The sequence below is a fragment of the Portunus trituberculatus genome, chromosome 8 (assembly GCF_017591435.1).
Source record: "Portunus trituberculatus isolate SZX2019 chromosome 8, ASM1759143v1, whole genome shotgun sequence".
Classification (NCBI taxonomy): Eukaryota; Metazoa; Arthropoda; class Malacostraca; order Decapoda; family Portunidae; genus Portunus; species Portunus trituberculatus.
Window position 1 is genome coordinate 2,095,001 of NC_059262.1, and position 23,428 is coordinate 2,118,428.

A 23,428-nucleotide genomic window follows, 5' to 3' on the forward strand; every position below is an offset into this window, starting at 1 on the left:
AGCATCAAGGAAACAAAGTATACAGGAGAATGCCCACATCACTTCAATATAGAGTGTTTCAAAAGAGTGTTTCTCCTGTCAATAATGTAGAAATCATGTTAATTTGTCACTGGAACTATATAAACCCGCGTCACTTCAACTAGAGCCTTTCAAAAGAGTGTTTCTCCTGTCTATAATGCAGAAATCTTGTTAATCTGTCACTGGAACCTTAAAAACACCCTTGAAAACCCGCGTCACTTTAACAAGAGTGTTTCAAAAGAGTGTTTCTCCTGTCAATAATGTAGAAATCTTGTTAATCTGTCACTGAAACCTTAAAAACACCCTTGAAACCCCGCGTCACTTTAATAAGAGTGTTTTAAAAGAGTGTTTCTCCTGTTGATAATGTAGAAATCTTGTTAATTTGTCACTGGAACCTTAAAAACACCCTTGAAAACCCGCGTCACTTTAACTAGAGCCATAAAAACACCCTAGAAATCCCACATCACTTCAACAAGAGTGTTTTAATAGAGTGTTTCTTCTGTTGATAATGTAGAAATCTTGTTAATCTGTCACTGGAACTATAAAAACACTCTTGAAAACCCGCGTCACTTTAACTAGAGCCTTTCAGAAGAGTGTTTCTCCTGTTGGTAATGTAGAAACCTTGTTAATCTGTCACTGCAACCAGAAAACACGCTCAAAAACCCACATCACTTCAACTAGAACCATAAAAACGCCCTTAAAAATACGCATCACTTCAATTAGAGCGTTTTAAAAGATCATTTCTCCTGTTGGTAATGTAAAAATCTTGTTAATCTGTCACTGGAACCATAAAAACACCCTTAAAAACCCACATCACTTCAACTAGAGCCTTTGGAGAGTAGCAAAGGTATGACTGAAGGATATCAGAACGCAATCCTTTAAATCACCCTTGTCACTCTTACGGACATATTGAAAAACGCCTTGCTCTCTCACCACCACAAGTCCCCATAGACAATTAGGCAGGTTTTCAAGGCACTCTCTCCTTATGACCAACTGGAAATCTTGTTAATCCATCACCAAAACCATAAAAACACCCTTAACCCCTTCAGTACCATGACGCGTTTCCATATTCACTCTGCTTACTATTTGGTGGTTTTCTACAGCTTCAGAAACTCATGTGGGGGGTTAAAATAGTGAAGACTGTGGCCATTAATCTTCTGACCTCCATAAACCTTTCCTTAATGTCAATAAAATGGTCTAATTGTACACAAAATTCAAGGTAAAATATTCTGGTGACTATTTGGTGATTTTATACAGCTTCAGAAATTTGTGTGGGGGATTTAATTAGTGAAGATTGTGGCCATTAATCTTGTGACCTCCATAGACCCTTCCTAATGTCAATAAAATGATTTAATGGTACACAAATCTCAAGGTAAAAATGTGTCCCAGTACTGAAGGAGTTAGAATAATGAAGACTGTGGCCATTAATCTTGTGACCTCCATAGACCCTTCCTAATGTCAGTAAAATGGTCTAATGGTACACAAATCTCAAGGTAAAAATGTGTCCCAGTACTGAAGGGGTTAAAAACACGAGTATCTTCAACTTGAGCCTTTGGAAATAGTCAGCGAGAGAGAACATACCGATTCTGAGTAATGTCCTACAGAAGGTGCCGCCAAAACTCACGGCGAAGATCATTTATCGTATTACCAACTCTCTCTCTCTCTCTCTATCTATCTATTTATCTATCTATCTATCTATCTATCTTTCTATCTATCTAACTCTATACCTGTCTATATCTCTATCTACCTATCTATCTATTTCTCACTCTGACAAACCAATGCCAGGCAACACACGCCAACAGACACTTCATAGTAATTACTGGCCATGCTGCTCCACGAGTGACGTATTCCCGCCCAGCTGAGTCCGTGAGTCGCTTGCTCGTCTGCCTACTCCATTTTCCTTAAGCCCTTCAGTACCATGACGCGTTTCCATATTCATTCTGCTTACTGTTTGGTGATGCAGCTTCAGAAACTCATGTGGGGGATTAAAACAGTGAAGACTCTGGCCATTAATCCTCTGCTCTCCGTAACCCTTCCTAATGTCAATAAAATGGTCTAATGGTACATAAATCCCAGTACTGAGAGTTGAAATAGTGAAGACTGTGGCCATTAATCTTCTGACCTCCATAGACCTTTCCCAATGTCAATAAAATGGTCTAATGGTACACAAATCTCAAGGTAAAAATGTGTCCCAGTACTGAAGGGGTTAAAATACTAAAGACTGTGGCCATTAATCTTATGATCTCCATAGACCCTTCCTAATGTCAATAAAATGGTCTAATGGTACACAAATCTCAAGATAAAAATGTGTCCCAGAACTGAAGGGGTTAAAATAGTGAAGACTGTGGCCATTAACCTTCTGACCTCCATAGACCCTTCCTAATGTCAATAAAATGGTCTAATGGTACACAAAACTCAAAGCAAAAATGTGTCCCAGTATTGAAGGGGTTAAAATAGTGAAGACTGGCCATTAATCTTGTGACCTCCATAGACCCTTCCCAATGTCAATAAAATGGTCTAATGGTACACGAATCTCATGGTGAAAATGTGTCCCAGTACTGAAGAAACCCCTTAGAATGCAGTAAAACTCTTATAAATCTCAATAGAACTCTTAAAAACCCTTAGAATCCCACGTACTCCTTACAGAACCCTTACAATATATAGTGGTGGTGGTGGGCAGGCGTGTTTAAGCGTTCTAGAAGGTTCTGTTGAGACTCATAAGGGTTCGACTATATTGTAAGGGTTCTGTAAGGTATACGCGGGATGCTAAGGGTGTTTTAAGGGTTCTGGTTGAATTCTTAAGGGTTCGAGTATATTATAAGGGTTTTTCAAGGGTTCTGGTGAGAATCATAAGGGTTTCTAATATTTTCTAAGGTTTTTCAAGATATCTAGTGAGATTTAAAAGGGTTCTATTACATTTTAAGGGGTTTTAAAGCTGGTTTGAGGGTCTGGTGAGATTCATAAGGGTTCGAGTATATTATAAGGTTCTCTAAGGATGTTTTAAGGGTTCTAGTGTCATTTATAAGGGTTTCTAATATTTTTAAGGGATTTTAAGAGTTCTACTGGGATTTATACAGGTTCAATTGCATTATAAACGTTTTCAAGGGTGTTTTAAGGGTTCTGGTAAGATTCAAAAGGGTTTCAGTGAATTATAATGATTCTAAGAGTGTTTTAAGATTTCTGGTTAGAGTTATAAGGGTTCTAATTGCATTTTAATGGGATTTAAGGGATACGCGGGAGTTTAAGGGTGTTTTAAAGGTTCTAATAAGATTTCCATGGGTTTATATTAAATTCGAAGGGCTTTTAGAGACACACGGGGTTTTTAAGGCTGTTTTTTAAGGGTTCTGGTGAAGTTAACAAGGGTTTCGACAATAATTAAGAGGTTTCAACAAGGGTTCTACAATATTTCAGTTTTGCAAGTCTTCAGGGTTCTAATGAGGTTTGCAATGTTTTTCGTCTAATTCATAGGAAAAAAGAACCAGAGAGAGAGAGAGAGAGAGAATGTCCTTCGCTTCTACCACACTCGGATCACTCTCTCTCTCTCTCTCTCTCTCTCTCTCTCTCTCTCTCTCTCTCTCTCTCTCACTCCATTAGGCAGCAGATGTGAAGCCTGCCATGTCTGATTAGCAACTGAGGGAGTCCCGGGGGAGGAGGAGGTGGGCGTGGCTAAGCTCTCAAGGGGCGGAGTCTGGCGCATCCCTGGCACCTGATTGGCTGGCAGAGAGTCACCGAGCTCTCCACCAATCACAGAGCGGGAAGGGAACATCAATGCCTATGGAGCGTTTCTATTGGCTAATGGTGTCTAATGGGGGACTCCTGTGTTATTTTGATTGAGAGAGAGAGAGAGAGAGAGAGAGAGAGAGAGAGAGAGAGGATTTTTTATAGATTTATATATTTATTCATCTTGTCATGTAGTATATATATTTCTATTTGCCTCTCTCTCTCTCTCTCTCTCTCTCTCTCTCTCTCTCTCTCTCTCTCTTGACACTCATCCGTGTATTTATTTCTATTTCTTTTCAGTTAATCTTATTCATTTATCGATCTTATTTATCTTTTTATTTCATTCATACATTCATCACAGCTGTGTGTGTGTGTGTGTGTGTGTGTGTGTGTGTTTCAGTGTTTGATCTGGTGCAGTCTCTGACGAGACAGCCAGACGTTCCCCTACGGAGCGAGCTCAGAGCTCATTATTTCCGATCTTGGGTAGGCCTGAGACCAGGCACACACCACACACCGGGACAACAAGGTCACAACTCCTCCATTTACATCCCGTACCTACTCACTGCTAGGTGAACACTCAACACCACCTACACGTCAAAGGAGACACACACAAATATCTCCACCCGCCCGGGGAATCCAACCCCGGTCCTCTCTCTGGCTTGTGAAGCCACCGCTCTAACCACTGACCTACCGGGCGTGTGTGTGTGTGTGTGTGTGTGTGTAGTAGTAGTAGTAGTAGTAGTAGTAGTAGTAGTAGTAGTAGTAGTAGTAGTAGTAGTAGTAGTATTGGTGGTGGTGGTGGTGGTGGGGGTGATCTAATAATAGTAGTAGATGAAATAAGAACAAGAACTAGAACAACAACAACAGCAACAACAACAAGACGAAGAAGAAGAAATAAAGATAAAAAAATAAACATATAAAGACTTCACAACTAATAACACACACACACACACACACACACACACACACACACACACACACACACACACACATAGGTTAAGTTTATCCATAGTTAGGTTAAGCATTTTTAGTTCATTGTGGTAATGTCCCCCTGTACATTTTCAGTGTAATTTTTTACATTGCCTAACTAATAAACCGTTTATTATTATTATTATTATTTACCACGTAGTGTAGTGGTTAGCACGCTCGCCTCACAATCGAGAGGGCCGGGTTTGAGTCCCGGTAAGCGGCGAGGCAAATGGGGTTGGGTGTTAATGTGTGGGGTGTGTTGACCTAGCAGTAAATAGGTACGGGGTGTAACTGGAGGGGTTGTGGCCTCGCTGTCCCGGTGTGTGGAGTGTGTTGTGGTCTCAGTCCTACCCGAAGATCGGTCTGTCAGCTCTCACCTCGCTCCGTGATGGGGAAGACTGGCTGGCTGACCAGCAGACGACCGAGGTGAATAACACCACCCCGCCCCAGCGCCAGCCCCGCACAGCTTGTCAACACCATTAAAGAAAACGGACACGCCAGTCCAATTTTAAGGGTTACTCAATTCTTCCTAGACATCTCCTGTACTTATGGGTGATGTGTACAAACACTCTGCTCTCTCACCACGACTGTTTCCCAAGGCCACAGAGATTACTGGCAGGTTCCTGAGATTGCAGGACAGAAAGTACCAGGAAAAAAGCAACACGAAAAAAGTAACGCAAAAATGTGCTAAGAAACAAAGTAGGGGAAGGTGAGGTAAGACGGACCACTTAACAAAGCAGTGAGTCTAGAAACCACATTTATATGATTGTTTGGGGGTTTGGGGGTTTGTGGTGGTGCTTTGGGGTGTCATCTTGGAAGTCCACACCCGGGTCATGCTTTGTAAAGGAAAACAATGAAGCACGAAAATTTACAAAATAATAACTTTTCTTGGGCCAAAAATAAAATGATGGGGTAAGATGTGGCGCATACACCACTCTGATAGTGAAGAACAGCGCACACACCACTCTGATAGTGAAGAACAGCGCACACACCACTCTGATAGTGAAGAACAGCGCACACACCACTCTGATAGTGAAGAACAGCGCACACACCACTCTGATAGTGAAGAACAGCGCACACACCACTCTGATAGTGAAGAACAGCGCACACACCACTCTGATAGTGAAGAACAGCGCATACACCACTCTGATAGTGAAGAACAGCGCACACACCACTCTGATAGTGAAGAACAGCGCACACACCACTCTGATAGTGAAGAACAGCGCATACACCACTCTGATAGTGAAGATAAGCGCATACACCACTCTGATAGTGAAGAACAGCGCACACACCACTCTGATAGTGAAGAACAGCGCACACACCACTCTGATAGTGAAGAACAGCGCACACACCACTCTGATAGTGAAGAACAGCGCACACACCACTCTGATAGTGAAGAACAGCGCACCTAACCTAACCTAACCTAGCTTCCTTTTGTGTATCTATCTCCAGGAATGGCCACTGTTACTTCTTTTTTCCCCCTAAATAGAATAAAATTAGTACTGTGACTCTTTTTTTCTTGATTCTTTCCGACCACCGTTCTGAGCCGCGTGGTCGGGATATGTGTGTCAGTGTGTGGCTCAGCTGTCACAATGAACCTCTAAAACACTTATAATGGCGGGAATAAACTTAATCACCCAAATTCAGCACGTGTGTGGCTCATCTGTCACAATGAACCTCTAAAACACTCCGTAATAATGACTTAAACTTAATAATCGCAAAATTCAGCACGTGTGTAAATTCAGCACGTGTGTGGCTCTCATCTGTTACAATAAACCTCTAAAGAACACCGTTATAATGGCGGGAATAAACTTAATAACCCAAATTCAGCACGTGTGTGGCTCAGCTGTCACAATGAACCTCTAAAACACTCCGTAATAATGACTTCAATTTAATAATCCCAAATTCAGCACGTGTGTGGCTCAGCTGTTACAATAAACCTCTAAAGAACACCGTTATAATGGCGGGAATAAACTTAATAACCCAAATTCCAGCACGGCCAACTAACACTGCTTCACTGGTTCACGTGTCACGAATCCCTGAAACATGAAAACCAGAACACACAAATTCCCAATACAAATGTACACTACACACTGACACGTGCCCTAAATCTAGTAAACCGAGGTCATAATTATCAACACTCACTCAGGCACCAGTGGCGGCGGAGGCGAGGCGCGGGTGGAGCTGTAAAAGGAGTTATTAGTGTTCGTTTCTCAGCACAGCACTCAGAAAAGGCCACCATGATGGAACCGCGCGTACGATGCATTCAAGATCACCGTAACTTGTCGACATCTCTCTAAAGTCTTATTTGACCTGATCAGATTAAAAATATATTATGTCAAATGCCAGAAAAATATGCTTAGATTATTATTGTTGAAAAAATTAGTATAAAAGAGAAAATAGGACAAAATAAAATAAAGTGATAAGATTTTACTACCTACAATTTGCATTATATCGTCCATTTTAAATAGATATACATATTTTAAACATAATTCTAACCTACTATAACTGCTCTAAAAACAAGAAAAAAAAGGATAATGCACGAAATAAGCAAAATACAGAATGGAATATAATACTACTTAGAAAAATGAAAATAAAAAGAAAACCAGAAATAATTAACTAAACGTGATAAAAAATACAGGAAAAAGAATGGATAGATTATAGAAAACGTAGGCTTTTTCGGAGAGGCAAGCAAGGGTGTGAGGTTTTGAAAGGCATGAGAAGAATGATTGAGGTCTGTAGCCATGTCTTGAAGCCTCTCACAGTCCTGGAAAGTGTGGAGAGGCTGGACAAGGTAGACAGAAAGCGACTGTAGTGAGTACATCCACCAAGGATCACAAGAGGTGGAAGGCCATGGTGAGGGGCGACTAGACAGGCAGTGACAGTCGCCCCACACTCTCAAATACTCAAATACTCTAGTTAAAGTGACACACGGGGGTTTTATGTTACTTTTTATAATTGTAGTGACAGATTAACAATATTCCTGCCCTCAAAATGCTCCACGTGTTAGTCTAGTTGAGTGACACGATTTTTAAGGGTGTTTCCATTCTACAGTAGTGACAGATCAACAACATTCCTGCCTTCAGAAAGCTTTAACTAGAGTGACACGCGAGGTAAGTGTCCTGTCTATGGTACAACAGGTACAGCACCACTCAGGCCACACGCTTCATTGTGGCCTGAGGGTGGCACTGAGGCACCGGTGTAACATTTGTCCACCTCCCTAGTCTGTTTTTCTTCCTGACGGGCTGTGTGTACGTGCCGAGTCTGTTGTTCCTCCTGACGGGCTGTGTGTACGTGCATTAGAGAAGGGCATTATTGCTTCTGATGCAACGACAGGCACTAAAAACAGCTCCGGGGGCATTGCTAAAGACCTAAACTACATTCTCGAGCTTTCCATTCTCTCTCTCTCTCTCTGGCAGGTGTGAGTGACAGCCGACAAGGTGGTGGTGGTGGTGGTGATGGCACATGTACAGTGAGTTGAGGTACGTTGGCTTTGGTGTTATGTGGTGGTGGTGGTGGTGGTACATTTGCAGTGAGTTGAGGCACGTTGGCTGTGTTTGGTGTTGTGTGGTGGTGGTGGTGGTGGTGTGGTGAAGGCATCAAATTTGTCTGTATTATTGACTTTGTTACCCGCGGCGCAGCAACAACTCTCGTCCCTCTCGGTCCATGTTTACTGTGAGGCCTTGCTGGTAACGTGCTGGTGGTGGACTCACTCTGCTTCACATTTATTAGTTATTATTATTATTATTATTATTATTATTATTATTATTATTATTTACGTATTTATTTGGCCAAACGTGGTCATTTGCCTCCTTAGACTTTCGGGAAAGGCAAAGTTTTGTCTATTTTAGTATCCCCCTCACCAACTAAACCAAAACAAACTTAATCTAAGCTAACCTAACCCTAAAACTATCTTAACCTAACCTAACCTTACCTGACCCTAAATCTAACCTAACTTAACCTAACTTATTGGTGCAATGTGTTGATCTTCAGAAGCACCAGTGTGAGTCAATGATATTCGAACACGCCAAAAAATCTTGATAGACGTGAAGTGTAGTGAAGTACCACCACAACTTGCACTCCTGGCATGCACTTAGTAAACAGTAACCTTTTTTTTTTTTTTTTTATTTATTTATTTATTTTTTTTTTTACGCATGTTTGGGGCTGGCTGTTATTGACTTGTCTTGAAGCAGCAGAAACAGAGTGAAGTTAGGTTTGGTTGGGATTAAGTTAGGTTAGGTTAGATTGGGTTTGCTTTGGTTAGGTTAGGTTAGGTTAGGTTTGCGTTAGGTTAAATTGAGTTTGTTAGGTTAGGTTAGGATCAGTTTGCTTAGGTTAGGTTTGGTTAGGTTAGGTTAGGTTAGGTTAGACTGAGTTTGCTGTGGTTATGTTAGGTTAGGTTAAGGTTAGGTTGAGTTTTCTTTGGTTTAGCTAGTCAGGGAAGCTAATTTTGTGGCTGACTGCCTATTTGATCTCTGCTGCTAATCTGCCGGACACACCCTGGACACTAATTAGGCCTATAACACACTTTCCAGTATTTTCATAGTTATGCCTTCCTAACCTAACCTAACCAGTGCTGAGATACCCTCTTCTCACCCCATCCCTATAACTCACCCTCTGTGTGTGTGTGTGTGTGTTTGAAGTTCTTGTGCTATGTTTGATACTGTGGTTAATTATCTGTGTGTTAAGTTCTTGTGCTATGTTTGATACTGTGGTTAATTATCTGTCTGTGTGTGTGTGTGTGTGTGTGTGTAGATGATGCAGGAATGTTAGGTTAGAAAGATAAAGATGTGTTTTTCAATTGATGGGATGTTGATGCAAATAACTAATGTGATGTTGATGGGCTTTTATTTTTTTAACTGTGGTGGTGTTGGTGGTGAAGGAAGGTGTGAAGAAAGAACATCACCACTCTGGAACATACCCCCACCCATCATTGACACCCCCACCCACCACCACCAGGACCTCATCTGTACCAACCCTACCATTTCTCCCGCAGAAGGCTCCTAGACAGACTACAGAGGGAGACTGGAGCTCTTACCCTTACCCGTAGAGGATAGAAGATGCCCCTTGCACTACCAGGATGTCCCAGGAACCCCAAGGATGCCAGGAACCTTAGGGGAACATCCTACTAGGGGTTCCACAAATAAGGATGGGAAGTGAAGGATTGAGAGTAAGTAAGGGGTGATTTAGGGATGATTCTGGCATTACCTGGGGGTGTCCGGGGTGTGGGATGCCTCAGGTTATGTGTCAGATGCCCCCAGGGATGCTACACAGTTCAGGGCTTAGCGAAACTCAAGGAAGTGTTCTGTGTGATGTGAGGGACAACACACTGGTAAATTAATGTGTTGGATAGATGCAGTTGGAGACACAGCAATGGAGAAGCAGTACACAACATTTTAGACACTAAAAACACAGTACTTAAGAGACATTTCAGTACTGGGACACATTTTTACCTTGAGATTTGTGTACCATTAGACCATTTTATCAACATTGGGAAGAGTCTATGGAGGTCACAAGATTAATGGCCACAATCTTCACTATTTTAACCCCTTCAGTACTGGGATATATTTTTACCTTGAGATTTGTGTACCATTAGACCTTTTTATTGACATTAGGAAAGGGTCTGTGGAGGTCAGAAGATAATGGCCCCACATTTCACTATTTTACCTCACCACATGAGTTTGTGAAGCTTTATAAAATGTCAATAAGCAGAGTGAATAATTATGAAAACACATCATGGTACTGAAGGGGTTAAAAACACATCTTAGAGTAGTGTGTGTGATAGAGAATAGACACAGACACACCACAAAACACAGATAAATAGAGAGAGAGAGAGAGAGAAAAAAACACAGCAACACAGATTAATATGAGAGACTAGAAAACACAGCATTGAGGACACAGAAAAATTGCCAGCGCCAGTAATGGATGAAAGCTTAACAGTGCTTCCAATAGTCTTCAAGCTGCCTACAGGTGCTATAGGCCAGGACACACACAAAAATAAATAAATAAATAAAAATAACAGTGGCCGCTGGTGTATAGGCACTGTGGAACTGCAACGTCCCTTATTTCCGCTTGATATTATCAATCATATTCAATACAATTATTTTTCTTTAATTCTTTCTTTATTACTTGTACAATATGTAATCCTTAAGCTTAATGTCAACAGCCATTCCTCAGTTTAGAAAAAAAGTATAAAAATCTATGTATGGAACTGCACACACCACGGTTCCAGTGGCGTGGAGTTTGGCTGCTTTGTACATGTGCACCAAGGAGGCCACACGTGGGGCTGTGAGGGAGAGGGACCACTGTTGTTCCCTTGATGCGAAGGTGGAAGGTAGTATTTATTTTTTCCCCTGGATGTGTTGTGCTTAAAAAACAGTGTGCCAAGGAGAAAATTATTGATCTCTTCTCACAAATTAAAATAAAGATTAATTTATTTTTTAGATTAATATATCAAGATTGAACCGTGACAGTTTAGATTATAGTGATTGAAAGATGTTTGATTTTCTTCTTTTAGAATACTATCAAGTTTCTGAATACATTATCTTATAGTTGTGTCTTTCCTATTACAAAATGTTAAAACAAGGGCAAACATTTTTTTGGAGCAGCCCCCCTCCCCCCCACTAATGTTATCCACGAGTCACCACTGCTCACATGGAGCATTCTCTTTGGGAGCATAGCTTAATGTAACCCACTCTATTCTTTCTCACTGGAGCATTCTATCCCACTCTTGTATCTCTCTCTCACAGATGCTCCAGAAGACTTGTAACAGTGCCACTACATCACCACTACCACAGACAGCATGGTGATGAGTTACAGTGTCACCACCACCTCTACATCACACTGCAAAGTTACATCACTGCAAAGTTACAGCATGGTGCAATGTTACACCACCACCACATCACAGCAAGGGTTAAGAGTAAGTGTACATTTATTATTGAATTGGTATTTTTGCAGTGTAGGACAGCTCTGTTAGTTCCATGTACAGCACTCTCAGGATGCAAGATTCTTAATCCCTTCAGTACCATGACTTGTTTCCATTTTCATTCTGCTTGTTTGGTGATTTTATACAGCTTCAGAAACTCATGTGGGGGATTAGGATAGTGAAGACTGTGGCCATTAATCGTCTGACTTCCATAGACCCTTCCTAATGTCAATAAAATGGTCTAATGGTACACAAAACTCAAGGTAAAAATGTGTCCCAGTACTGAAGGGGTTAAAATAGTGAAGACTGTAGCCATTAATCTTCTGACCTCCACAGACCCTTCCTAATGTCAATAAAATGGTCTAATGGTACACAAAAATCAAGGTAAAAAGGTGTCCCTGTACTGAAGGAGTTAAAATAGTGAAGACTGTGGCCATTAATCTTCTGACACATTTTTATCTTGAGATTTATGTATGATTAGACCATGTTATTGACGTCAGCAAGGGTCTGTGGAGGTCAGAAGATTAATGGCCACAGTCTTCACTTACTTTAATCCCCACGTAAGTTTCTGAAGCTGTATAAAATCACCAAATAGTAAGCAGAATGAATATGGAAACATGTCACAGGGCTGAAGAGGTTAAGTGTGTGTTTTGGGGGCGGTGTGTGGCATATTTTGAAGGGCAGTGACACAACAGTTCCAGAGAAGAGGAAATCCTTTGGGGAGATGTGAGAACTAGCTAACACTGGCAGAACTGGATGCCACTTTGACTTTACAACTTTGCCAACTTTGTGATGATTTTTTTTGCCTCCTCGCTGCAGCTTGGCTCTATGTGACTTTGTGACTTTGCGACTGTGACTTTTTTTTTTTTTTTTTCTCCTGGTGTGACTCCGCTAAATAACAAAGCAAATTTTAGCGCAGTGATAGAAACTTGCTTTTATTTAAGGCCGAGAAACACTTCTTTATTATTTGATTTGATTTTCGTAGTTAAAATGTAGCATAAACAGCATCTACAGGTCCTCCTCCTCCTCCTCCTCCTCCTCTTCCTCTTCCTCTTCCTCTTCCTCTTCCTCCTCCTCCTCCTCCTCCTCCTCCTCCAGCCATGGGAATGTTTTTAAAGAGTTGTCTTTGTTCCCATTCAGAGTTGTGGCAAAGGTTGTGATTTTACTTAGTCCAACCTTTTCAAAACATTTACATTTTCAACTTTATGAGTTCAAAATTCACGGTGCGGCAATGTGGCAACTCTGTGCCACAACACCCACCTCTGAACACTGCATACTAAGGCCTCCTCCCTCTCCCCAACACCAACAAGCCTGGAGACCTGTTAGGAAAGCTGGGTTTTGGATGGATAAAGCCAAAACAGACCAGATTTTTCAATTCCATATAAGTCTGAGGCCAAATTTGGCCAAATTGGAAAAGAATCCTTAGAAATCCCTGAAATATTAATAAAATCTAATATAAACTGATCAAACCTAACCATTAGTCTGACCAAACTTAGCATGCAGCTGTGACCCTCTCCACCTGGCACATATCTATACTAGACTGACAAAGGCTGCTGGAATGATACTTGTATATTAACATGTAGCAGAGGAGTGCAGCACACTGCAGCAAGCCAAGCTTACAATCAGACCAGTGACTGTAGAGCTCCACAGGTGTGAAGTAGAGTAGATACTTGCACCATGGATGAGTGGCCAAGGGAAGTGTATCATCTAACTATAATTGAAAAACCTCAAATGGATGTGTAAGCAAGATGTGTACTGTACTTCATGGTGCCACATACACACAAGTGATGCAAGAACCACATGAAAAATAAACACCAATAAAATGACTTACAGTAGTGCAGGTTAGTAGTGCCGGGTCTACTTACTCAGGCACAGGTGTGCATCAAACAAAGCTGTTCCAAGGCTCAGTGTGACAGGAACTAGGCAATTACTGTGGCTGGACTTAAAGTTTGTGAGTCAGTTCCAATTTCACTGTGCCGCCCTGGGTGAACGTTGCACTTCCACTCATTGAAACTTCCACAGACATATAGTGCAGTATGAACGCTGCCTAAGCATGTCAGTAAGCGTGGTGTGCATGGGTACAAGGCCTTACTCAGCATACTGACCCTTCATTATTTTGAAAGTTACAACACAAGTTTTCTGGTTTGTGGCCGTTCCTCTTGTAGTGAAAGATTATGTGAATTTGTTCCTTTTTCATAATGTGGTGCCTTCAGTTCCTTGTTTCTGATGATGGAGCTAAACTTAATAACATGTGGCACAATTGTTCATGCTTGTGTGGGTTAATCTTAAACATGTGGGGATGAGGTAATCCTAAATATGTGGCACAGTTAGTTATTCATGCTTGTATGAGTTAAGTTGTCTTCCCTTACAACCATAGAGTAAGCAGACAATACAGTTCTACTCATTATATTTGTGCAAAGTAAAGCTGGTGTTGATTACCTTGTTGTAAGGTCTTGTTTAGCTTGATGAAGTAGCGTCTCTTGGAAATATAGATCAGTGTGTGCTGGAGAAGGCTGATGCTTACCTTGGTGTGTGTCTGAGGGGAGGAGGAGGAGGAAGGTAGGAAAACAAAGAAAGGAGGAGATTAGAGGAAAGGGGCAGGGTGTTGGTAAGGATCAAGGAAGAGGAAGAAGAGGAACAAAAACAAATGGAAAAATAGAAGTGGAATTCATTTCATAAGGCAAGACAAAACAGTAATTATTTATTTTTTTAATTTTTTTCCTTTTCTGCACGATCGTGTGTGTGTGTGTGTGTGTGTGTGTGTGTGTGTGTGTGTGTGTGTGTGTGTGTGTATTTACCTGGTTGTATATTACAGAGTTGGAGTGGGGTTCATACTGGCCTGTCTCCATATCTACTTGTATTAAGTTTTTCCTTCAATTTGTGCACACTTTCCACTGCTACAGTCTCTTCACTCAGTCCGTTCCAGATGTCCACCGTCCTGTGTGGAAAACTCAACTTCTTAATGTCCCTCAAACACTGACTTTTCACGATCTTCTTGGAGTGTCCTCTTGTTCATCTGTCTCCATCCTCCGTCAGTGTTACCAGGTCTTGTCTGTCTTTTCCTCACGGTTTGTTATCCTTCAAAGTTGGTCGTTCCATTTCCTTCAGTCACTCTTCAGAGGAAAGATCCTTTATTTCTGGCACCATCTTTGTAGTGGTCCTTTGAATTCTTTTTTAGTTTCTTGGTGTCTTTCTGCCTATATGGTGACCACACCACTGCCACATATTCTAGTCTAGGTTTTATCATAGTGGTTATTATCTTTTTCATCATACTCTTATCCATGTCATTGAATGCCACCCTGATGTTAGTTAGTGTCCTGTATGTTGAAGCAAATAGTCCATCTCATCTCTTGCTAAAACAGTTTCTATGAAGTTAGGCATTCTGCGGTGTCTCAGCCAATTTTTCTCGCCCCTCCAACTGTTAATTCTGTACAAGGGCCTTATCTGTCCCTATATGGAGTACTCTTCACATGTTTGGGGGGTTCCAGTCACACAATTTTATTAGATAGGGTGGAATCAAAAGCTTTTCGTCTCATCAACTCCCCTCCTCTGACTGACTGTCTTCAGCCTCTTTCTCACCGCCGGAATGTTGCATCTCTTGCTATCTTTTATTGTTGTTTTCATGCTGACTGCTCTACTGATCTTGCTAACTGCATGCCTCCCCTCCTCCCCAACCCTCGCTGCATGAGACTTTTTTCTTCCTCTCATCCCTATTCTGTCCAACTCTCTAATACAAGAGTTAACCAGTATTGTCATTCATCCCTTTCTCTGGTAAGCTCTGGAACTCCCTGCCTGCTTCTGTGTTTCCACCTTCCTACGACTTGACTTCTTTTAAGAGGGAGGTTTCAAGACATTTGTCCCTGGCTTTCACCTAAATCTCTACCAATCTTTTTTTTTTTTTTTTTTTTTTTTTTTTTTTGTGTGTGTGTGTGTGTGTGTGTGTGTGTGTGTTTCTGGAGACGTGTGTTGTATGATTACTGCCAGGTCTTTCTCTTCACTCCTTTTCATTATAACCTCTTCTCCATTTTTATTCCCATGTAGGTCTTCTATTATATTGTTACCCACTTCCATTACATGGCATTTTCTTTCCTGTGTGTGTGTGTGTGTGTGTGTGTGTGTGTGTGTGTGTGTGTTAGAGAGAGAGAGAGAGAGAGAGAGAGAGAGAGAGAGAGAGAGAGAGAGAGAGAGAGAGATCCCACTCGGCGCCCCTGATACTAGAGAGAAAAGGAAGAAACATTGATAATAAGGGCGTTTATGAGTTAACAATGGTGGTGGTGGTGGTGGTAGTCGTCCCTCGTTCTCTCCAACTCGTTAAGAAATGTTTGTTAATATATAAAGAAAAGGGAGATAATTTGTGCAAACTTTATTAAAATTACAAACTTTCGTGTGAGAAAGTGTTGTAACATTCTTTTCTTGTTACTTTGATGTTAGCGAAGAAAATTTGGCATAGCGTGGGAGTGTGGGTGAGCGAGAAAGAGTTTGGGTGACTGCCGGCTGGGGAATATAATTATGGAGCTGTGAGTCGCCCCGCTCCTACACACACACACACACACATCGAATGTTTACGGTTTCGTGTCGCCTTTTGAATCCCACCTTTATTTTTTCCATTCCCTTTTCTTTCGCTTTTTCTTGTTCTTCCTCTTCCTTGATCCGTACCCCCCTCTTTCCTCTATTCTTTTTTATTTCTACCGTTTTCACTCCTCCTCCTGCTCAGAGACAGCCTTACTGACTCGTTCAGCAGTTAGTTATAAGTAAAAGGCCTTGGACTGTGAGGGTTTGTCACGTTAGCTGTACTTCTATACCATTACCATTACCACAGATGGTATATAAGTACATGACAAGTTGTAGCACCGACGCAGGCAGTAGTATCAACATTACTCCAATAGTGAACTCTCTTTTCAAATAATAAGGTGTTAACATGTGCACTGTTGCTACGCTGACCCTGACGCTGACAGTGGCGCTACCTTCCACAGTTCCACCTCCGCTCCGCCGCCAGCGGCCAGCGACCAGTGTTTTCTTTGTGGAGGGTGGGGAAGGTGGAGGTGGGTCGGTCAGCAATCGGCACAGCACAACACAGAACCTCCACAACTTGTAAAGTAAAAAGCCTCTAGTTGAAGTGACACAGGATATTAATAGTGTTTTTACTCTTCCGGTGACATGTTAACAAGATTTCCACACTCCAAAGACTGTTGTTGAAGTGACACGGGAGTGTTTTTGCGGTTGTAGTGAGATAAACAACATTGCTTTGGTGTGCAGTGTCGAGGCGGTGTGTGGCTTGCGAAAAACCAGCGCCACAGACTCGGGATTTATTATTTTTTTATGGTTCTAGTGACGGATTAACAAGACTTGTACACTGATAATAAACCCGGCTGATTGTGTCTGCTGCCTTGGAAAACAGTCGCAGTGAGAGCTGGCGAGGGTGTGTGGTGGCCGGAGACAGCCTTCACTACCAAACACAAAGATATAATTCAATATTTTAAGGTCCTAACTCGTCTTCATCTGCTCTAACTTGACTACCTTAACCTCCAGGACGATACATCAATGAATTAACATCTGTAGATACTTGAAAGCCGCTATAAAGCAAGTTTTCCATCAGTATACCAAGGGATGGGCAGAGGTGGTGTGCATATCTCAGCCATTATGTGCCTTATTTGTTACTTACCATAAGCCAGAAAGGTCACAAAGTGGAGGCGCATGCTTAGTCTTTCAGATCAGCTGTTGAGATACATCCACATTGCCAGCTTTGTGTGTCGGGAAGGCTCAATAAATAGTAGCTGGTGACGGCCGGCCCTCGTCCTGCCCCTGGTCGGCCTCTTGATGACGTCATCAGCAGGTCCCAGCTTGCATCAGCCTGGCCAGTTCAAACATTATTTTCCTCAGCTCACTTATCTCGCCTGACAAGTAAGTTTTGATGTTTTTACTTGTATTTAGGAGTGTTTTGAGTGTGTTCCGTGCTTGTGTTGCGTGAAATACGGTGATTTAGCGAGTGTTTAGGGCTTAGATAAGAGCCCAGTTTCCTTTACAAATTTTCCAACTCGGTATCTTTGATTTTTTATTTCAAGCAGTAGCGAAGTGTTTGTGCTTTCAAAAAATCGTTTGTGATGGATGGAGTGTGTTTCACTCCTGATAAGCTAAGTGTATGCACTTTAAGACTGATTTACAGCGCCGTTAATGTGTGTCAATGTGATGTATATAAAAGATATTATTTTTTTAGTTCAGCGTGCTGCCAAGTTTTGATGTGTTGTGAAAGTAGTTCATGTGTTCAAAAAGTGTTATCGGTCGTGTTGAAGGAGATTGGTGGGCTGTGGAATTGTGTTTAAGTATGTCGATATTATAACAATTTTATTTATGGTAATGTTTTAATATTTCTGTTATTACTCAGCCAGGCAACATTTTTAGTTTTTAAGGATTAGTTTTGATTTATGACAAGTCAGAATTTATGTAACATTCATGTCCATATGCCTTTTTGAGAATCGTCATTTTCAAAATGGTTTGCGTAACGTATATGTGACGTCATCAACGGGGGACACCCCTCGCCTGGACCCAGACCCAGACCCAGACCTGGCTCCCTCCCGCCCGCTGCTGGGGTGTGGTGGCGGCTTGTTTTTCAATCATTGATGCAGGCGATGCGTGCGGGCGGGTTTCAGTGTGTGTGTGTGTGTGTGTGTGTGTGTGTGTGTGTGTGTGTGTGTGTGTGTGTGTTTTAAACACGCCTCGACCCGTCTTTATTTACTTATTTTGGGCATCAGTGAGTGTGGAGGCAGCAACCCCCACCTTGCTGCTGTGTCCTGCAACACATAGTATGGTGGTGTGTGTGTGTTTATTGTACAGGGTTCGAGCGGGACTCAGTGTCCTGTTTCCATGTCTCCATTTACCCAATTTTTCTTTAGTGTGTGTGTGTGTGTGTGTGTGTGTGTGTGTGTGTGTGTTTGTTTGTTTGTTTGTTTGTTGTGGCCTATAGCGCCTGTAGGCATACTTGAAGAGTATATGTGGGAAGCTGTGTTCATCTTCCTCCCATTAGTGGCGCAGGCAATTTTATTTATAGTGGTAGCCATATTAGGGCCCATATCGACTTGGCAGTAGCTCTTACATTATTGAGGCGTGTTGTGTGTGTGTGTGTGTGTGTGTGTAGGCAGGTGTTGGTGAAGGGTTGCTTGGGTTTGGTGGTGGTTGGCGACTTGGCAGTAACTGACATTATTGAGACATGGTGTGTGGTGTGGTGTGCAGAAGGGAGGGAAGGAGAGTGACGGTGTGTGTGTGTTGTGATGTGTCCCTCTCACCAATGGCTGGTTGTAGGGAGGTGTGTGTGTGAGATAAGTAAAGAGTATACTGATTGTTAGTTTTATAGTTATGAAGTACAAGTTTTCTTTTTAAGTTTTAAAGTACTGATAAAGTTATAGCATTATAACAAGTTCATTCACTTCCCCAGGTTTATCGGTGTCCACACTAGCCTGCCATACCCTGCACTCCACAGCCAGTGGGGCGAAGCAGGCAGTGCTACACACACACCACTGGAATACACCAGCAAGCAAAGCAAGAGAGACGCAGCCAGCAAAACGTGTGTGTGTGTGTGTTTGAGTGGCTGCAGGACAGGTTGTGGTGGGTAGGTGCCTTCCTATGGCTTACTGTCCTGCCCCATATTTAAGGAGATAGAGCCCTGTCATCTAACACTAGAGGGTAGAGTGTAGCTTCAATTGTTTGTGAATTAATGAGTCTGTAATAGTGAAGAACATTAGGGAGCATCTAGACAAACACAACTTGATGAATCAGTCTCAGCACGGCTTTACGAAGGGAAAGTTGTGCCTTACAAACTTGTTGGGTTTTTATAGTCAAGTTTATGAGGCGGCAGATAATGGTGATAGCTATGACATTTTATACCTAGATTTCAGTGAAGGTACTGCTTCAGAGGTTCTCGAAAAAGGTTAGGGCACAAGGGATAGAGGGAAGAATATTAGACTGGATAAAGTCATGGTTAGACGATGGGCAGCAGAGTTGTAATAAACCGTTCTAATTTGAAGTGGGGCTAAGTAGTTAGTGGGGTTCTACAGGGATCAGTTCTAGGGCTATTGTTATTTCTAATATAATGTAAATGACTTATTGGAACTTGTAGTGATATTAGAAAATTTGCAGATGACAGGAAGATAAGTAGATTCATTTGGTAGTATTTGGATGCCATCACTCTACAGGCAGATTTAGATAGGATGAATGAACGGACAGACAGATGGTAAATGAGTTCAACATGAACAAAAGCAAAGTACTTAGCATAGGTAGAGGCAATCCACACAACAGGTACACAGTAAGCAAAGAGGCCCCGGCAGGTTCAGAATATGAAAAAGGTTTAGGAGTTATAGTTTACTCCAATCTTGGTGTAAGAAAACAATACATAGAGGCTTGAAATAAGGGAAATAGGATACTAGGATTAATTTTTAGGAGCTTTAAAAGAGAAGTTTGGAAATAATGTTATATTTTGGTGTTGGTCAGACTGCATCTAGATTATGGTGTACAGTTCTGGTGCCCATGTTGTAGGAAGGATATGGGTCAGTACAAAGGAGGATGTCTAAAAGGATACAAGGGATGAGGGAGATTCTCTAATAAGTGAGATTAAAGATACTAAATTTGCATTCCTTAGAGACATAGGTTAAGAGGGGACCTGATAGCAGTCTTGAAGTGGTGTAGGGGTTATAACAAATAAGGGGACCAGATAACAGGGGTTATAACAAAGTAGACATGAGCAAAGTTCTTGAGATCAGTAGCTAGGATAGAACCAGAAGTAATGGGTTCAAGCTTGAGAAATTCAGGTTGAGGAAAGAGATGAGGAGGTGGTGGTTGTGTGGTTGGTGAATGGAAGGGACGCAGTAATGGTGATGTGAGAGTATTGGTGAGTCAGTAGGGAGCTGTGAAGGGTGATGGGACAAATATATGGATGAGGACGCTAGATGGAATGAATTAGCTTTGTTCACACAGGGATTGACATGTGTATCTTGCAGCTTTCCTCATTGTTTGGTGTTGTTACTGGGAGTGGTGTGTGTGGTGAAAATGTATTGGTGTTAAGTTGTGGTGTGGTGTTGTTATAGTGGTGAGCAGTGTGTGTGGTGTTGTGGGAATATATTGGGTGTTGATTGGGTTGTGGTGTGGTGAAGAGAGATTACTGGTGAGGTGAAGAGTGTGGTGATTGATTGGTGTGGTTGTGGTGAGGGATGGTGAACAATATTAATGGTGAGGAATAATTTAGTGATGAGGTATGGGGAAAAATTCTTGGTGTGGTGAAGAGGGTAAATGGTGAGGGGAATAGTGGTGTGGTGATTGATTGCATGGTTAGTGAAACATGGTGAAAAAGATTAGTGGTGAGATATGGTGAAAGATTTTTGGTGTGGTGAAGAGAAATGGTGAGGAGAATAGTGATGTGGTGAAAAAGATTATTGGTGTGGTGGATAATTAGATCGTGGTGGTGAGTGTGGTGAAAAAGAGTACTGGTGAGGTGGATATGGTGAATAACTTGGTGGTGGTGGTGGTGGTGGTGAGATAGGGAGTGTGTGATGAATAACTCGATGTGGTGGTGTGGTATGGTGAGTGTGGTGAATAACTTGGGTGTGGTGGTGTGGTGAAAGGTAAGTGGTGATCAGTGGTGGTGTTAGGATCTCATTAATCAGTAATTGGCCACACCATACCAATAGAACACAATTTAATCAGCAATGGGGGTAATAATTAGTAATGGGGGGCTGATGGGATTACCTTTATTGATTCACCTGCATCAATACTCGTCAATTGGTCTCAGGTGGGATTAGGGAAGGGGGAGAGAGGGGTAAGGGTTATGGAGAGAGAGAGAGAGAGGGGTAGAGGTTATGAGAGGAGGAGGAGGAGTGTGTTGTGGTTATAAAGGAGAGCGAGTGGGGAGGTTAGGGGTTATGGAAGAGAGGAATGGAAGAGGAGAGGGATGTTATGGAAGGGGAGAGAGAGATGGGAGGGGGTTATGGAGGAGAAAGAGGAGAGGTGGTGGCGTTGAGGAGGGAAGGAGGGAGAAGGGAGGTTGAGTTATGGAGGAGGAAAGGAGAGAGAAATGAGGGAAGGCCTTAAAAAGAGGGATGGTGGGATAGGGGAGAGTAAGGATAGAGGAAAGGAAGGGTGGTGAGTGGGGGTGATACAAGAGAATAGAGGGATGTAGGGGAGGGGTAGAACAGGAAGGGGCAGGTAGAAAAGAGAATAGAGCGGTTAGGGGAGGGGAAAGTAAGGGTTGTGGGGGGGGGGAACAAAATAGACGGGTACAGGGGAGATCGAGGAGAGAATAGTGGCGGGAAAAGCAAGGGAGGAAGGGGTGGGAAGGGAGAGGAGGGCCAGGAAAGAATAGTGGCGGGAAAAGCAAGGGAGGATTTGTAAGTAATGGTGCGAGACTTGTAAATGTTTCTGTAGGTTAATAAACATTGAACAAACTCGTACGTATTCTTTCCTCTTGTCACACCTCAAAGACTCCGGAGAACACAACCACTGCATTCATTAAAAAAAATAAATAAATAAATAAAACTAAAATAGATTGGAAAATAAACAATCTATGAAATCTAATCTATGAGGAGCCATTAGGACTTCAGACACTTTAAACCAGCCAACACGGGGCTAATCCTGTGACGACGTGTGCTGGGGGAGAAGGGTGAGTTGGGGGTTGCTCTGCTGGGCCTGGCGACGCGGGAAATTGAGGAAGCTTGTAAACGGCTTGATCTCCTCCGTGACTGGTTTGCTTGCTTGGTGGTGGTGGTGGTGTTGCTCAAGAAATCCTCCGTGACTGGTGTTTGCAATAGTGGTGATGTCCTCCTTGTGACCTCTTCCGCTTTGTATCACTCGACCGGTCTTCCTTCCCTTCATTGTTGTGTTGTGTAGCGGTGGGGTCCTTCCACTCCCTGCAGAAGGACCGCGATCAGCATAACACAGGGAACATATCTATCCACTTCAGCTATTTTTCCTCCACGGGCGTACCATGAACCTTATCATTGCCCTTACTATCCTCGCTTCTCTTTCCTTCTCCCGTGAAGACTACACCATATTCCTTTTCTCTATTTCTCTATCACCTCTCGTTTTCATATTTCTGTTTACTATTATGACGAGTACGGGAATTAAAATAGTGACTCTGGCCATTAATATTCTGACCTCCATAGACCCTGACGTAAACAAAATTGTCTGATTATACCCAAAACTCGGTAAAAATGTGTCGCGGTACTGAAGGGGTCAATTATCCCCTCTCTGAAGGTGCTGTGGCCCATCTCCTCTCTAATAGCTTCTGCTGTCCTACATGGAACACCTGACGCCCTCACCCCACCTACCTACTACGTCCTGGGTCTCTAATCTTGCTAATTCTCTCTCCCGGTAGTAGGAAATTTAACTCAGACAGTATGTTACCGTCATTCTCTTCCATATACATTTACTCACCACACTACTCATTCCTCGGCTCAGTCTTGCTAGGCGGAGTGGCGTTGGTTGGTTCACATCACCCATTCACTCAGTCTCACACTCCGAAGATACACCTACTCCATCTTACTCACCCATTCACAGCCACACACACTTACTAATTCTTCCTTTTCATATATTTGGGGCTTCTTCCTCTCTACCTCCTCCCTATCACACATTTTTGCCTTCTTTCTCTCTATACATCACTAAAACACTCTTACTCCATCTCATTCACCAATTCATTCAGATCAGTATTCTCAAACGCTTTTCTTCTCTCCCCCATCACTTCTTTCCAAAGGCTCTAGCTGATGTTCACGTTTTTAAGGGTATTTTTATGGTAAGATTTCCAGATCATTGGGAGAA

General features: G+C 42.3%; 1 protein-coding gene and 1 long non-coding RNA gene across 2 annotated transcripts; both read left to right on the forward strand.

Annotated features, from left to right (window-relative positions):
* Positions 1-5,624: 5,624 nt before the first annotated feature.
* LOC123499840 (RNA polymerase-associated protein LEO1-like) lies at positions 5,625-6,119 on the forward strand. The gene has a single exon (XM_045248386.1). It carries the CDS (start codon positions 5,625-5,627, stop codon positions 6,117-6,119), a length of 495 nt encoding a protein of 164 aa, XP_045104321.1.
* Positions 6,120-7,883: 1,764 nt separating this feature from the next.
* LOC123500910 lies at positions 7,884-21,443 on the forward strand. Its single transcript, XR_006673494.1, has 5 exons — positions 7,884-8,189; positions 9,704-9,877; positions 11,457-11,626; positions 17,374-17,533; positions 19,062-21,443. It is a non-coding gene; the product is annotated as an uncharacterized LOC123500910 (long non-coding RNA).
* The last annotated feature ends 1,985 nt before the right edge of the window (positions 21,444-23,428 follow it).